At 36.2% G+C, this 17,117-nt stretch overlaps 1 protein-coding gene across 2 annotated transcripts in view; it reads left to right on the forward strand.

The window, feature by feature from the left end:
- Positions 1–17,117, forward strand: part of MAN1A2 (mannosidase alpha class 1A member 2) — a 175,834-nt gene that overhangs the window by 72,273 nt on the left and 86,444 nt on the right. For both annotated transcript variants that reach the window (XM_007075673.2, XM_042993842.1), the window contains exon 6: positions 8,741–8,835. In XM_007075673.2, coding sequence (XP_007075735.1) covers positions 8,741–8,835 — 95 coding nt within the window. The remainder of the gene's footprint in view (positions 1–8,740; positions 8,836–17,117) is intronic.

Genomic DNA, 17,117 nt, shown 5'->3' on the forward strand with positions numbered 1-17,117 from the left:
CAAGGACCGGCTCAAAGATTATTTTATTTATTTTAAGTAGCTCACTTACCTATAAGGAAATGCACTCACTTTAATTGTATGGATGTAATTAAAGGTATAGTTTAAATTTTTTAAAATACAATTTATTGTCAAATTGGCTTACATATAAACACCCAGTGCTCATCCCAACAAGTGCCCTCCTCGATGCCCATCATCCATTTTCCCCTCTTCCCCATCCCCCATCCCCCATCCCCCATCTACCCTCAGTTTGTTCTCTGTGTTTAAGAATCTCTTGTTGGTTTGCCTCCCCCCCGCCCCATCTCTGTTTGTAACTATTTTTTCCCCTTTCCTTCCCCATGGACTTCTGTTAAGTTTCTCAAGTGTATGGTTTAAATTTTAACAAATGTGTGATAAGCTTTTGGAGGGAATATAAATGATCCAAACTTTTTGGAAAATAATTTGGTGGTGTCCAGTAAACATTTAAAATATAAAATTCTCTTTAACAGGGTATCCCACTTCTAGGGATATATTATCTAAAAGTAACAATGTGGATGCTTAAGAAATACTTAGCAGGATATTTTATTGCAGTAGTGTTTTTAGTAGCCAGTGTTTGAAAAGACCTGATTCATCTAGAGGGGAATGGTTGAATAAATTAATACATCTCTTACTATAGAATACTTACTATAGAATATTATAGAATACTATACAACTGTGTACGTAAGTTTGATGTATTTTATCTAGGAAAAATATGCTTGATGTATTAAATGACAAAAGTAAGTTACAAATAGTTAGAGCTTACTGTGCATGCGTGTGTGTGTGTGTGCGTGTGTGTGTGTGAGTTCTGTCCCTCCAGTTAATTAACCATTGTGGTATTTGGGGGCAAGAAATAATGGCTTTTTGGACTCTGATGGGTTACAGAGATGAGAGATTAAATGATTTCAAGGGATTTGGGAGGCAAATTCCAAAGGATTGGGCGGGAGTCGGGGGAGGTTGTGGGTGGGATGAGGCAGAGGAGGAGTTGGATCCGTCCCCAGGTTTCAGGGTTTTGGTACTAGACTAATGGTGGGACAGTTACTAGAAATTGAGCATTTTAAGAACATTAATTTGGGAGAGGAAGATCATCAGTTCATTTTAAGTATTTCGAGTGTGAGGGGAGTTTGCTCTGTTTAAGTGGAAATAGGTAGTAAGCAGATGTAATGGAGCTGGTGCTCATTGGAGAAGTCTTGATGAGAAATACAAAGTTGGGAATCAGTGGCTGTGTAGCTGATAATTGAAAGCAAGCACATGTGAAATTGCTCAGGGAGACAATTTAGAATAGGAAGAGAGGGGGACCTGGAATCAAGCCTGGAGGAACACAGTATTAAAAGGTCAGGTATGAGAAGTCTGACTCAGTGAAGGAGGCAGGGAGATTGTGGGGTGTCTGAACACGAGGGAAGAAAGTGTTTTAAGGAGGAACTGGTCAATAATGACTAAGCGATCGATGCTGAAATGTACAGCTAATTGTTAGCAAGATCCATTTCAATGAAATGATGGGGGCAGAAGCCATGTTGAAATAGTATGAGGAGTGAGTGGGAGGAGAGGAAAAGGATACAGTAAATTAGACAGTTTTGTAAAAATTGAAAAGGTACTTGTGTTACTGTGTTAGTAGCAGGAAAAGACAGAATAAAAATCTAACCACTTAACAGTTGTGTGTCCTTACAGGTAAAAGGATGGAAATGAATCAAAGTACTTGGTTCAGAATACAGGAACTGTGTATGAGTTTTAGAAATTTTCATCTTCCTGGTTTTTAAAATAAGCAAATATAGTAATAACAAAATATTTATGTATTTATCAGCCAGGGTCCAAATAAGAGACAGAAACAATGCCAGTTATTTGAACGGAGAGAATTTAATATACAGAATTGTTAACTAGGCATAAAGTTACCTAGGTAAGTGCAAGATTAAAAAGAATTTTCTAAAGTATCATGGAGGTGGCTCCTACAGGAGGGCAACCAGGGCTGAGGGAATATGAGGAAGAGGTTTTAACTCCTAAATCTTAGAAACCGTAGGGGGAAGGGCTAAGCAGAGCTGAAATTCAGACCTCTGATGACAGTGTGCAGGCAGGTCGGTGCTCCCGCTGCTGTCTCCAGTGAGGACTGAGGGTGATGAAGCTGGTTCTGCAAGCATTGGAAAAGAGTGGATTCACTGCTGCTACAGGAAGGCAGCACTGCTGCTGACGTGGAGGGGTAGGAAGGCAAAACAATGTAGCACCTGAGCGTCCCTGCACACTTTGGCCAGGAAGACCACAAATACAAGGCTTTGACTGCTCTTTACCCAGGTCATTAGGGCCATGCCTGCAGGCATGAATTAATCTCATCAAGTAGGCTTGCTTTCACTTACTGTAAAAGACATTCTCCAAGCTCAGTGTTCTTCCCCTGCAGCACAGTCCACTGTGTGTGCAGGAATCCATCGGGGACCCTTTGGATCATACCTGTGAGATTGAGGTGGGGCTGAGGGTGGGCCAGGTACAGCCAGTGTAGATAAACTCAGATCTTTGGCTGACACTTTGCTGTGAATAATATTCAGTTCTCTGCCTCTGACCCAGTAGTCAGAGATATTCACGATTTTGTAGACATTCATGAAAATGTGGTAGGCTGACTTGTTAGTTTGTAAATGGCATAAATCTTGGATTTCATCATGAGTTTGGAAATACTGTTTGTAGGCTCATTTTGAGTGAGAGGTGTGTGTGTGTGTGTGTGTGTGTGTGTGTGTGTGTGAATATGTTTCTACCTCTTAACCTACAGTCTTGTAGTAACCTTCACTTGGTCCTAAGGAACACTTATCTAGCCCTTAAGGATGTTTCTGTTCATGGTGATGATGAAAATTCATCCAGAATGAAATAAAATGAATCAAAGAGAGAAATTAAGAAAAAGAGAGAAATTAAGAAGAAGGGATATTAAAAAAGAGAGATACAGAGTGAGAGGTTTCAAAGAATGTTTAGTGGGAACTTTAGATGAGTTTAATGGGATAAATGATAGAAAGTCAATATTGGAAAAGATACCAAGAATAAGGAGGAAATATGAAAAGCTACTGAAGAGAAAGGGCTGATTACTTCCAGAAGGATGACAGCTGACAGCAGAGTGCTCAATAGCAAGAGAAGCCAGAAGATGTTGGAGTGATTATCTTTAGACCACTAAGATAAAGTAACTGACAACTCATGTTTTATATCAGCCCAAACTGTCATTCAAAACGGAGGGTGTAAGATACAGGACAGAAAGATACGCAATGAATTAGTGAAATATTTTGAGGAATTTAATTATTGGCTACAGAAGGTAAGATTAAATAATGCAAGGTGTGGGAATGTCTTTTGTCTTCCTCTGTGTCTATATCGCGATGTCAGTATCTAGATATCTGTGTCTGTCTCTAATTAGTGGAATAGTCAAGCAAGAACATGGACTCTGGAGCTGGACTGCCTAGGCTTAAATTCAGGCTTACCACTTCCTAGTTGTATGACCTTGGGCAAATTAAATTATTTGTTTTAAACCTCAGTTTCCTAACCTGTAAAACGGGAGTAACAGTATTTATCTCACTGGGGTGTTGTGAGAATTGATTGGGTTTAATATGTGTTTGTCATTATCATCATTGTCATCATCTCAACATTTCTGTAGAAGATCTTAAGCTCTTAAAACCTTGGCATATTAGCCTCAGATATTTCGGGGATTTGGGTTGGTGTGGAAGAGAAAGAAGATAGTTTACTTATTATAAATCTCTGTGCTTTTTGGCTTCCTAAATTGATTCATTCAACACTTGTTGAGTACTGGTTATAGCCTCGACACTCTTTTAAGTTCTGAGAATAAAACAGTGAATAAAACCGCTTCTGCCCATCTATGGTTTACATTCTACTTGTGGGGGTAACAGGAATGAACAGGGTAGGTATGTGAGAGCATGTGTGTGTTTGCACACGTAGACCTACACATACGTGCACTGTTACTGGTAAGCAGTAAGGGGAAAAACAGAGCATGGAAGAGGATGAAGGGGTTTTAATTTCAAATTGGATGTGTGTCAGGGAGTGTGTGCAAGAGTAGCATTTGTATAGAGACCTGAAGGAGATAAGAGAGAGCCATGAGAACATCTTTTTATAAGAGCATTTATTAGAAAGGGATAGCAAAGGGAGAGACAGCGAAGCAAAAGCATAACTGGCATTCTCAGAGAACAACAAAAAAGGTTAGTGGGGCTGAAGTAGGTTGCTGGAAGAGAAAGGAAGGAGAGAGTGAGGTACAGAAGTCATAGAGATTCATTGCTTATACAGATTTAGAGCCTCTTAAAGGACTTTTACCCTGAATGGCCTAGGGAGTCATTTGGGGATTCTAAACTCTTCACTTCTGTATTTTCACTCTGCTAGGTTGAAAACAGGCTAGAAGAATATTCTGTTACTAATTTAATTCAGTAAAGAAAAACAATTAAAAGTACCCATGCATTTAATATCACCTCCCTTCTCAATAATCTACAGTGGTTCTGTGTTATCAGTTGTGTTACTTTAAGTTTCATTGTTTCTATTTTAAGGTTGTTTGTAATCTTGCCACATTCTATCTGTTTAACCCCATTTCTTCCAGTTCTTCCACACCCAGGAATAATTCTTCTGGTCCTAAGTCTTCTTAGGAAGTTTTAGCATTGTCCCATTGCCCACCATTTGTTCTGGTAAAAATAACTGGGGGATTTCACGTAATGCACATTGGACGCATAAAAGTTTTTCTGTAAATAAATGAAATGTTGTAGAAGTCTTAATATTGTTGAGCCTCTTAAACATGTGAAATAATTGATGTGCACTCATGATTGTATCCATCAAGAATCATAATAGCAGAAGGGCGCCTGGGTGGCTCAGTCAGTTAAGCATCTGACTCCGGCTCAGGTCATGATCTCGCGGTCCGTGAGTTCAAGCCCCGCGTCGGGCTCTGTGCTGACAGCTCAGAGCCTGGAGCCTGTTTCAGATTCTGTGTCTCCCTCTCTCTCTGACCCTCCCCCATTCATGCTGTCTCTCCCTGTCTCAAAAATAAACGTTAAAAAAAAAAAAAAAGAATCATAATAGCAGAAAACAGAATCTGTTTACCTAGTGATTTATTACAGGGTACTGACTCGTTAACAGAATCTTTGGGAGGGCCATGACATCAGGTATTTTTGTTATAATACAGCTTGGAACCATGCAGCCGGGAGAAATGCCCAAACATACTGTGTATCTAATTGAGCACCAATTCCATTGCCTTGATTACTCACAGGGTCCCTATGAAGACAGAGACCAGTCATTCAAACTTCTTTTAGAGCCACCAGAAGAACCAGATACCTTCACCACTGTGCTTGCAAGGCCACTGCCTCAGATCACTTACTTCTTCCTTCCAAATATTGCATATTTAAGGATGCTTGGCAATGTTGATGCCATTATGTAGTTTTCTACCCTTTGCAGTATTTGAAGGTGTGCTTGAAAGGAGATTTGGATGAGTGTTGAGTATCTATCACATTCATAATAAAAGAAATGAAAATAAAAATGATAATGGAGTCTCCTTTTTCAACTACATATCTCCCTTGGTTTACGGTGGGGTCATGTCCTGGGAAACCCATCAAAAACTGAAAATACTGTAAATTGGAAATGCATTTAAATGTGTTCAGAACACCTGCATTAGCCTACAGTTGTGCAAAATCATAATGTACCTTATAATAAAGTTTTTTTATAAGGAAGTATTGAGTAGTTCCTCTAATTTATTGAATGTTGTACTGAAAGCAAAAGACGGAATGGCTGTGTAGTGCAGATCGGTTGAAAGTATAGCAGTTGTTCACCCTCACCTCCCCACGGGTGACCGGGACCTGCGGTTTGCTGCCTACGCTCAGCATCACAAGGGAGTATCTACCACATATCCCTAGCCTGGGAAAGATCAGAATTTATAGTTGGTTTCTCCTGAACGCATTATCACTCTCACACCATTGTAAAGTTGATAAATTGTAAGATGTTCATTGTCAATTGTAAAATCGGGAGCTGTCTGTATGAGATAGGCAGCAATCAAAATTTTGATGACTTTTGTGTTAACAAGAATACAGGGAAATGGCTACTGATACCTTCTGATAAGAATATGGATTGGCAAAGTGTGTGGAAGACAAATTGGCATTAACTATGAAAATTACAAATGAATATACCCATCAATACTTTGGTTCCCCTTTGAGAATTTATCTTACCTAGTCACATAGTTTGGAAACATATGTCTGTCACATAGGGGACTGACTAAATTACAGTATATCCATACAAGGAGAAATTCTGCAGCCACTAAAGAGAAGGTTATGGTAGACCTTTGTGGACTGATTTGGAAAGATCTCCAAGGTTCAGTAAAGTGAAAAATGCAAGTTCAGGATAGAGTGCATGATAGTCCATGTTTCAGAGAGAGACAAAGACAAAGATTCTGTGTGTGTGTGTGTGTGTGTGTGTGTGTGTGTGTGTGTAAACTGTTAATAGCATTTCTGTTTCTGCGAAAGTCAGAAAATGAGGATTTGATGTGACAAGGCTAGGAACCATGTATACAATGGAACTAATTTAGTGCAAGGTATTTACTAGACATTTAAGAAGCTGATAGCTGCCTGCATTGTAGAAGGAACTGTGTAGTGGAGAAATCGGACTAGAAAAGAGACTTCTTTTTTACTTTGACACTTTTTGGATTTTGTATTAACTTGCCTGCATTGCCGAAAAGTAGTATGTTTTAAATTAGCTGTTGCTGCTGTCTACCAAAATATTTGTGAAAATGAGAAATGTAGGGCTATAATTTATTTATCATTAAAGAGTTTGTATGTTTGTGAATATATTGAGATAAGCATACTATATAAGGAAATTGTTCTCTGTGATTTTGGGGTGTTGTTTTGGGGGGCCGTGTACTATAACTGGTTACTATATATGTTATCTGCTATTGATGGCTCCAATTAGTTGAAAATTAGAAAATATCTTTTGGAAGTTTACTTCTGGAAGGGAAAGGAGAATGCTTTCTGTTTAGAAAAGTTTATGTTTGTAAGCATTTTACCATTTTGAATATTAGTTTTTTGTTTGTTTTGAGAGAGTGAGAGAGAGCGTGAGCGGGGCAGGCAGGGGCAGAGAGAGGGAGAGAGAGAATCTTGAGCAGGCCCTGTGCCTGACGTGGGGCTCTATCTCATGACTGTGAGATAGACCTGAGCTGAAATCAAGAGTCGGACGCCCAGCTGACTGAGCCACCCAGGCACCCCAAACATTAATTTTTGTATGTAGGAAAGGTGTGATATAAAAACAAATCCGTGATATTAACATTAGGTAAGAACTTCGTCCCTTTGTCCTCATGGTAAACAGAAGTAGTACTGTTCACCATATAATGTAACTAGACTTTATTAAGATCAAAATGTTAACATAAGGGGAACAGTTTACATTTGCTTTCCTGAATATGAGATGAATATGAGAAAATTGTTAAAACTTTAACTTTGGGGTGCCTGGGTGGCTCAGTCGGGTGAGCGTCCAACTCCTGATTTTGGCTCAGGTCATGATCCTGGAGTCGTGGGATCGAGCCTCGTGTGGGGCTCTGCACTGGGCATGGAGCCTGCTGGAGATTCTCTCTCTCCCTCTGCTCCTCCCCAGTTCATGTACTCACACGCACATGCTCTCTCTAGAAACAAAAACTGACCTTAAATTGTTACATTTTTCTTGAGACTTTTACGTCAAAGTAGGCATTCAAGGAAATGGTAAATTGTTGATGTATGAGAATATCTAATTACAAGTTTTGCTAAGAAGTTTTGCCTCATTTAAGGAACCTTGCAAAAACATCTTAACCTCCTATTTCTTTGTTAGCTTGTGTGTATTTCTCTCTGATATCTTCTACCCCCAGTAATGTTGGGGTGCTTTGTTTAATATAACCTCAACATATAACTTTGATCTGTTCCAGACCTTCAACTCCTTATTTGAAGAGTTGAATAATATTTTATCAAAAATATTTGACTGCAGTGGACGGATGGAAGTTGAAATATCTGATGAGTTTGAAATCAATTTGAGAGAAGATAGGCTTGAAGCATATAGGAGAATGTGCCTTTTTTCCTACTAGGTTATTGGGACCCAGTCTCATTTTGGAGCCTTTAAGTCAACAGTCTCCAAAGGTGGGATAGAGAGGCATATCCATTTGGATATGCTAAGAATATTAGAAAGTTTACTCTGAATATCTTGGTAGTAGTGCATGATTCTAAAAGTTTGGAAACCACTGATACTAGCGTAGTTTATTGTTTCGTACCCCAAATAGCAGTAGTTGAAGCATTTATAACTCTCAGACTTGGAATGGGAACTCAGACCTTTTCTTTTTAATAATGTGGATAGACGTTGATGGAAAATGTTGAGACATAAACATGCTTACAGTAATTCAAGGGCATTTATCCAAATCTTTGTTTTAATGTTTGTGCTAAGCTTGCATACCATCGGATGGACATTTCATAACCTGACATTTCTTAGACTTTTGCCAGCTGAAAATACAGATAATATTAACACTAAAAGCACATCCTTTCTTTTCAGTTAATTATAATTTCAGGCCATTACATACTCAGCTTTCCTCAGTATCCAGTTTACAAACGTTTTCTCTGATTGCTGTATGCTTCATGGTACCAAAGAGATGCCCTTTTTTCTCCTTGTACTTCTGTGTAGTATGTGACCTGTGAGAGATCAGCAAATGACAATGGCTTTAATTTATGAATGGGTGGCTATAATTTTTTTTATAAAAAGTTCCTTTATGTTGTTTTGATCTCAGATATTCAAGATTAAAGCAGTTCAGCTGGCTGAGAAACTCCTTCCTGCCTTTAACACACCCACTGGGATTCCTTGGGCAATGGTGAATCTGAAAAGGTAAATTTTATTTTTATGTGGTTATTCCTGTTCTGAAAGAATTAGATTAACTTAGTGTTAGAAATTACTAATGATCAGCCCTCCCCATACTTTATAAGACTTAAATTGTTTTTCTCTACATATATGCAGAAATATATTTCTTTAAAACATTCTTTGATTTTTTGTTTTGTTTTTCTCTACATATATGCAGAAATATATTTCTTTAAAACATTCTTTGGTTTTTTGTTTTGTTTTGTTTTTTTTAAAAGTTCTTCACTTTGGAACAATTCATCTGCCTTAACTGTATTCCGGTTTCTACTGCTTGCTTCTCTAAGTGTAAATTTCTCTTCCTTACCTGTATGTTTCTTTTATTTGCTTATTCATTTCCATTTCGTGTTGTAATGGATTCAAAGTGCTTTGCCTCTTTAATTTTTTGTGTACCATCTGTTGACCTTCTAAGTCATAATGGAACACAAACGTGCCTTAAAACCAGGCCTTCCTATTATTGAATGATCAGGGAGAAAATAATTCATGATGTTGACCCCAGGATTCTTATTATGGTGTTTGTACTGTTGAAGTTCAAAGTGAACTCTTCAACATTCTTTGCAGTATGTTCCATTCTGATAGAAAACACTGGTTTCACTTAGAAATAGATGAAAGAAAAAATTTTGATAACTTTATAAATCATGCAAAGATATATAATTAAAATTAAAAAAATTGGGTAATGTCAGTATATCTATCTAACTTGCATTGAAATAATTTATGCTGACTGAAATTTTTACTGCGTACGTTTTTCTCCAAATGAAATTTATTATTCCTCTCAATGTTGGAGCTTGGAAATTACATGAAAATTTGACTCTTGTTCTTGCTGCCAGGCCCTTTAGAATGAAGGTTGGGAACACTTATTTTTCTGGAATCATGATTCTGTAACAACTTTATTTGAAAAAAGTGATCTATTTTAATTATTTCTTTATAATGGAGAGCTGTATAGAGTTTAGATTTCCATTGAGAAATTAGCATTTAATGCTGAACATTAAATTTAACTTCACTGTTCTCTGATTTCATGCTCTATCTATAATATAAATTACCTCCTTGTGAGGGGGATAATTTGGCTGGAGTTCCACAGTGACCTACACAAAAAGAGATGGCCAAACGACGTACTACATCTGTTCTCATTCCTTATTTTTAAGACAGATTTTCTGAGGTTTCTGTCAGTACCATTGTCAGAATCCTATAACTTTCCTAAATAATAAGAATTATTATTAATTTAAAATTTAATTATGAGTTGAAGAAAGCGAAGAAAGACTGCAGGACTTTTTTCTTAAATCACAAAACCTCAAACTCAGATCGAGCTGAAAGTGGGAAGGCATTCAACGATCATTGTCTTGAACATTTTATAAATTTAATTTTCACTTACTTTCTCTGTGTATATTCACACAAATACACATTTTATTTGAGTTTAGATCATAACTAATTATTTACCTATTTTTTTAAAGCTTTTTCTTTTTCTTTTGGTTGAGCTCTGCACGTGTCCCACACATAGGCTTTCCTCCTCTCTTGCTGCCTGAAAACCAACCTATGTTAGCCCCATGTGTTTACCTTCTACAGTATGGTACAGGCTCTGGGGCAAGTTTAAAAATTTTGTGTGGGTTTTTTGGATGCTTGCTTTTGTGCCTCTTATTTTTCTCACTCAACAGTATCTCAGGGAAATACTCTTCCAGATCATCTGATAAAGCTCTAAGTCAGACTTCCTGATGACTACCTAGTGAAACGTATTTAGTGTAACCTAAAATACATTGGCTACAATGCTATACATGGGTTGTACCATAATTTATTCAATCATTGCCTTATCAATGGTATTTGTTTCCATTATTTTGCTACCATAAACATTTTTAACAATAGTATCCTATTATATATGTCCTCTTGTAGTGAGAATTTTTCTCTGAAAATGATTCTCAAGAATATGATTGCTGGATCAGAGGCTGTGTGTCTTTTTTTTTTTTTTTTTTAAGCTTATTCATTTATTTTTGAGAGAGAGAGAGCACAAACAGGGTAGGGGCAGAGTGAGAGAGGGGGACAGGAGACAGAGAATCCCAAGCAGGCTCCACGCTGCCAGCGAAGCTCTACTCGGAGCTCGAACTCATCATGACTGGGGCCAAAATCAAGAGTCGGACGCTTAACTGATTGAGCCACCTAGGTGCCCCATGGCTGTATGTGGGACAGATTCTCAAATGTAGGATTGCTGGATCAAAGGGTATATGCATTTTACATTTAATAGTTACTCCCAAAATGTTTTCCAAAAAGACTATAGTTTCATCATATTTCTACCTACAATGTGTGAGAGTACCTAAATGTCTGCAGGTGTAAGTTCTGCTTAATTTTTGATAGACTGATGGCTATAAAGTGTTACTCATTGTTATTTTCATTTGTGTTTTCTGACTAGTGAACTTGAGCATCATTTTCGTAAATTTATTGGACATTTAGACTTGCTTTTTTTGCTTTATTTTTAATTTTTTATTCATAAGTTTTAAATTTTTATATATTCAAATATGTCTTCTGTAACATTTGGGTTTACAGTTTTTGTTAAAAAGATTGTCTCCTATATTTTTTATGTCTTCTAGATTTCTAGTAAAGGTTTTTGTAATATTGCTTTTTAAAAAAAATTTCATCACGTATAGTGTTAGCTGCAGATTTCTCATCAATTGCCTTTGTCAGGTTGAGGAAATTCCTTCTCTCCCTATTTTACCTAGAGTTTTTATCATGAGTGGATGTTGAGAAATGCCAGATGACTCTTTTTCTTCATCTGTGATGATCATAACATTTTCACCTTTATTCTGTTAATATGGTAAATTATTGTTAGATTTTCAAATGTTCAACCAACTTTGAATTCCTGGGATAGTCCTTGGCCATAATATATTATCCTCTTTAATGTATAGCTGTGTTTGGTATTAGAGTTATCTGGTTTCATAAAATGAAGTAGGAAATAGTCTCTCTTCCTCTGTTTTCTGAAAGCACTGGTGTTACTTCTTCCTTAAATATTTGATAGATTCACCTACACAACCATCTGGGCTAGAAGTTTTCTTGTGGGAAGATTTTAATAACATATTCAACTATATGTATGTATGTATGTATGTATATACATACATATTTCATACATGTATATTCAACATATCTTATATATGTGATATAAATGTATATATGGATATTCAGATTTTATTTTCATTTGTGTCAGGTTAATAGTATTCATAAGGAATTTATCCATTTCATGGAAGTTATCAAAGATTTTGGTGTGCAGTTGTACATGTTCCTTTCTTATGCCTTTCATGTTTCTAGGCTTTATAGTGATAACCCCTCTTTCAGTCTTGATACTGGTAATTTGTTTTCTCCTTTTATCAATCCTGGTAGGCATTTATCAGTTTTATTAATCTTTTCAAAGAACTGACTTTTGTCTTTAACTGAATTTAGTAACATTAATTCTATGATTTATGTTTTCTGTCTCATTGATTTCAATTTTTTTTCCTCTTCTGTACTTACTTAGCTCTTTTTAAAGCTTTTACATTGGAACTCTAGGTCTTTGATTTTTACCTCTTTTTTCCCTAATAAGCATTTTTTTCTGTAAGAATTTTATTTATTTGTTTATTTTTATAAGAATTTTAAAGCTGTAAATTTCATCCCAGAAATTTTAATGCTTTTTTCATTTTTCAGTTAAAAGTATTTTATAATTTTCCTTAGAATATCCTCTATGAAAAATCAGTTATTCCTTTTTTAAAAATATAATTGATTGTCAAATTGGCTTACATACAACACCCAGTGGTCATCCCAAGTGCCCTCCTCCATTCCCACCACCCATTTCCCCCTCTCCCCCACCCCCATCCACCCTCAGTTTTTTCTCTGTATTTAAGAGTCTCTTATGGTTTGCCTCTCTCCCTCTCTGTTTATAACTATTTTTTCTCCTTCCCTTCCCCCCTTGTCTTCTGATAAGTTTCTCAAGATCCACGTATGAGTGAAAACATCAAATACTATCTTTCTCTGATTTATTTCAATTAGTATAATACCTTCCAGTTCCATCCACGTTGCTGCAAATGGCAGGATTTCATTCTTTCTCATTGACAAGTAGTATTCCATTGTATATATAAACCACATCTTTATCCATTTATCAATTGGTGGACATTTGGGCTCTTTCCATAATTTGGCTATTGTTGAAAGTGCTGCTATAAACATTGGAGTACATGTGCCCCTATGCATCAGTACTCCTGTATCCCTTGGGTAAATTCCTAGTAGTGCTATTGCTGGGTTGTAGGGTAGTTCTATTTTTAATTTTCTGAGGAACCTCCACACTGTTTCCCAGAGTGCCTGCACCAGTCTGCATTCCCACCAACAGTGCAAGAGGGTTCCCGTTTCTCCACATCCTCGCCAGCATCTGTATTTTCCTGCAGATCAGTTATTCCGATTGTATTGTTTAATTTGCCAAATTTTAGAATCAGGGAGGTTTCTTAGATACCTTATTGTTTTGATTTCTAATTTAATTGTGATCAGCGAAGATATTCGGTATAATTTCAATCTCTTCAAATGTATTGTGTCTTGTTTGTGGCTCAGCATATGGTTTTTGTTGGTAAATACACTTGAATCTGTATTCTGCAGTTGTTGGGGTAATGTTCTATGTTAGGTTAAGCTAGTTGGTGGTGTTGTTTAGATTATCTATGTCTTTCTGGATTTTTAATTAAGTTAATTAATGGTATACTTCTTTTATGAGTTGCTGAGATGAAGTATTAAACTATTTCCAACTGTGATTATGGAATTATCTACTTCACTCTATTTCTGTCAGATTTTTGCTTCCTGTATTTTGAAGCTTTACTCTTAGGTATTACATGTTTATGATTTGTCTTTCTGATGACTTTACCCTTTTATCATTATGATGTGCTCCTCTTCATGTCTGGTAATATTTTTGCTTGGAGGTTTGTTTTATCAGATGTTAATCTAGCTACTCCACCTTTCTTATGCTTACTACTTTCCTGATGTATTCTTTTTACTTTCAGCCTAACCATATTATAATTTTAGTTCTTTTGAAGACAGCATGTAGTTGGACTTTGCCGGTATGAAAATAACTGCCTTCTAATCAATTAACATGAAATGTAATTATTGCTGCAGTCTGATTTAAGTTCTGTTTTTTTTTAATTTATTTTATTTTATTTTTTAAATTTACATCCAAGTTAGTTGGCATGTAGTGCAACAATGATATCAGCAGTAGATTCTTTAATGCCCCTTACCCATTTAGCCCATCTCCCTTCCCACAACCCCTCCAGCAACCTTCTGTTTGTTCTCCATATTTAAGAGTCTCTTCTGTTTTGTCCCCCTCCCTGTTTTTATATTATTTTTGCTTCCCTTCCCTTGTGTTCATCTGTTCCGTGTCTTAAAGTCCTCATTTGAGTGAAGTCATATGATATTTGTCTTTCTCTGACTATTTTCGCTTAACATAATACCCTCTATTTCCATCCACGTAGTTGCAAATGACAAAATTTCATTCTTTTTGATTGCCGAGTAATACTCCATTGTGTGTGTGTATACATATATAAACACATATATATATATACATATGTGTATGTGTGTGTATACATATATATATATATACATGTGCGTGTATGTATGTATATATATGTATACACACACACACGAAGTATTAAACTGTTTCCAACTGTGATTGTGGAATTATCTATTTCACATACATACACACACACACCACATCTTTATCCATTCATCATCCATCGATGGACATTTGGGTTCTTTGCATACTTTGGCTATTGTTGATAGTGCTGCTATTATCAATTGGGGTGCACGTGCCCCTTTGAAACAGAATACCTGTATCCCTTGGATAAATACCTAGTAGTGCAATTGCTGGGTCATAGGGTAATTCTATTTTTAATTATTTGAGGAACCTCCATACTGTTTTCCAGAGTGGTTGCACCAGTTTGCATTCCCACCAACAGTGCAAAAGAGATCCTCTTTCTCCGCATCCTCGCCAACGTCTGTTGTTGCCTGAGTTGTTAATGTTAGCCATTCTGACAGGTGTCAGGTGGTATCTCATTGTGGTTTTGATTTGTATTTCCCTGATGATGAGTGGTGTTGAGCATTTTTTCATGTGTCAGTTGGCCATCTGGATGTCTTCTTTGGAGAAGTGTCTATTCATGTCTTTTGCCCATTTCTTCACTGGATTATTTGTTTTTTGGGTGTTGAGTTGGATAAGTTCTTTATAGATAATGGATACTAACCCTTTATCTGATATGTCGTTTGCAAATATCTTCCCCCATTCCGTCGGTTGCCTTTTAGTTTTGCTGATAGTTTCATTCTTCGCTGTGCAGAAGCTTTTGATTTTGATGAGGTCCCAATAGTTCATGTTTGGTTTTGTTTCCCTTGCCTCTGGAGACATGTTGAGTAAGAAGTTGCTGCAGCCAAGATCAAAGAGATTTTTTTGCCTGCTTTCTCCTGGAGGATTTTGGTGGCTTCCTGTCTTACATTTAGGTCTTTCATGCATTTTGAGTTTATTTTTGTGTATGGTGTAAGAAAGTGGTCTAGGTTCATTTTTCTGCATGTCGCTGAACAGTTTTCCCAGCACCACTTGCTGAAGAAACTGTCTTTATTCCATTGGCTATTTTTTCCTGCTTTGTCAAAGATTAGTTGGCCGTATGTTTGTGGGTCCATTTCTGGGTTCTCTGTTCTATTCCGTTGATCTGAGTGTCTGTTCTTGTGCCAGTACCATACTGTCTTGATGATTACAGCTTTGTAATACAGCTTAACGTCCAGGATTGTGATGCCTCCTGCTTTGGTTTTCTTTTTCAAGATTGCTTTGGCTATTCGGGGTCTTTTCTGGTTCCATACACATTTTAGGATTGTTTGTTCTAGCTCTGTGAAGAATACTGGTGTTATTTTGATAGGTATTGCTTTGAATATGTAGATTGCTTTGGGTAGTATTGACATTTTAACAATATTTGTTCTTCCTATCCAGGAGCATGCAATATTTTTCCATTTTTTTTGTGTCTTCTTCAATTTCTTTCTATAGTTCTTCAAAAGCTTTCTATAGTTTTCAGTGTATAGATTTTTCACCTCTTTGGTTAGATTTATTACTAAGTATTTTATGGTTTTTGGTGTAAGTTCTGTTTTTCCTTCCTTCATTTCCTTTGTCCTAACATCTTTTGAATTGACAAATGTTGTAGAATTCTGATTTAGTTTATTAGTGCTTTTATTTAACTAATTTATCATATTTTGGGGGTGGTTGCTATAAAATCATGGGGTACAAAATTAATTTTTCATTTAACAGAGTTAATATTGTACTACTTATGTATAGTAACATTTCAACCCTACTTTTCCATTCATCTCCTCCCTCCCATCCTTTATATGCCATAGTTGTGAAATGAATTGCATTTAATACACTCTAAATCTCAAAACGCATTATTAAAATATTAGTTTAAACAGACCTATTTACTTTATAGAATTGAGGAGAATGATATTCTAGTATTTACCCAGGGAGTTACTATATCTAGTACTGTTTGTTTCTCTCTGAAGATCTGACCTTTCTTTAATCTGGTACCACTTCATTTCAGCCTGAAGAACCTTAGTATTTCTTGTAATGCTCATTTGTAGGCTTGAATTCTCACTTGAATTTCTTTGTTTGAAAAGTGTTTTATAAAAAAGTTTTTTATTCTTAAAGGATTTTATTTTTAGTGTATGTAAAATTTTTAATTGGTGAGTTTTTCTACCCTTCAAAAACATTGTTTCTTTCTCCTATGTTTTCCATTGTTTCTCATATGTTTTCCATTGTTTCTGATTAAGTCATAATTTAAATGATTTTTGTCGTATACATATATAGTCTTTTTCCTCTGAATCCTTTTAAGATTTTTTTTATTTTTGGTTTTCAGGAGTTCAATTAAGAGGTGCCTCAGGTTTATGTTGGTTGTTATTTCTTTTGTATCCTCCTTAGACTTTGTTGATGAGCTTGTTGAATCTGAATATTTAGGTCTTTCACCAAATATAATGGTAAAATTTTGGCCATTAATTCTTCAAATGTTTTTTTCTTCCCCTTTCTTTACCTCCTTCTGAAATGTCATTTACTTGTATTTCAGAATTTTTGTTTTTGTGTCATGGTCCCTGAAGTCTTTGTTTATATTTTTCAATCTTTTTTTTTTCCTATGTTCTTCAGACTGAATAATTTCCACTGATCTGTCTTCATGTCTTCATGACTCTTTCCTAAGTTGCTCTAATCTGCTCTTAAACCCACGCAGTGGAGTTTTTAGAATTTTGATCTGATTCTT

Source organism: Panthera tigris, chromosome C1, assembly GCF_018350195.1.
Source record: "Panthera tigris isolate Pti1 chromosome C1, P.tigris_Pti1_mat1.1, whole genome shotgun sequence".
NCBI lineage: Eukaryota > Metazoa > Chordata > Mammalia > Carnivora > Felidae > Panthera > Panthera tigris.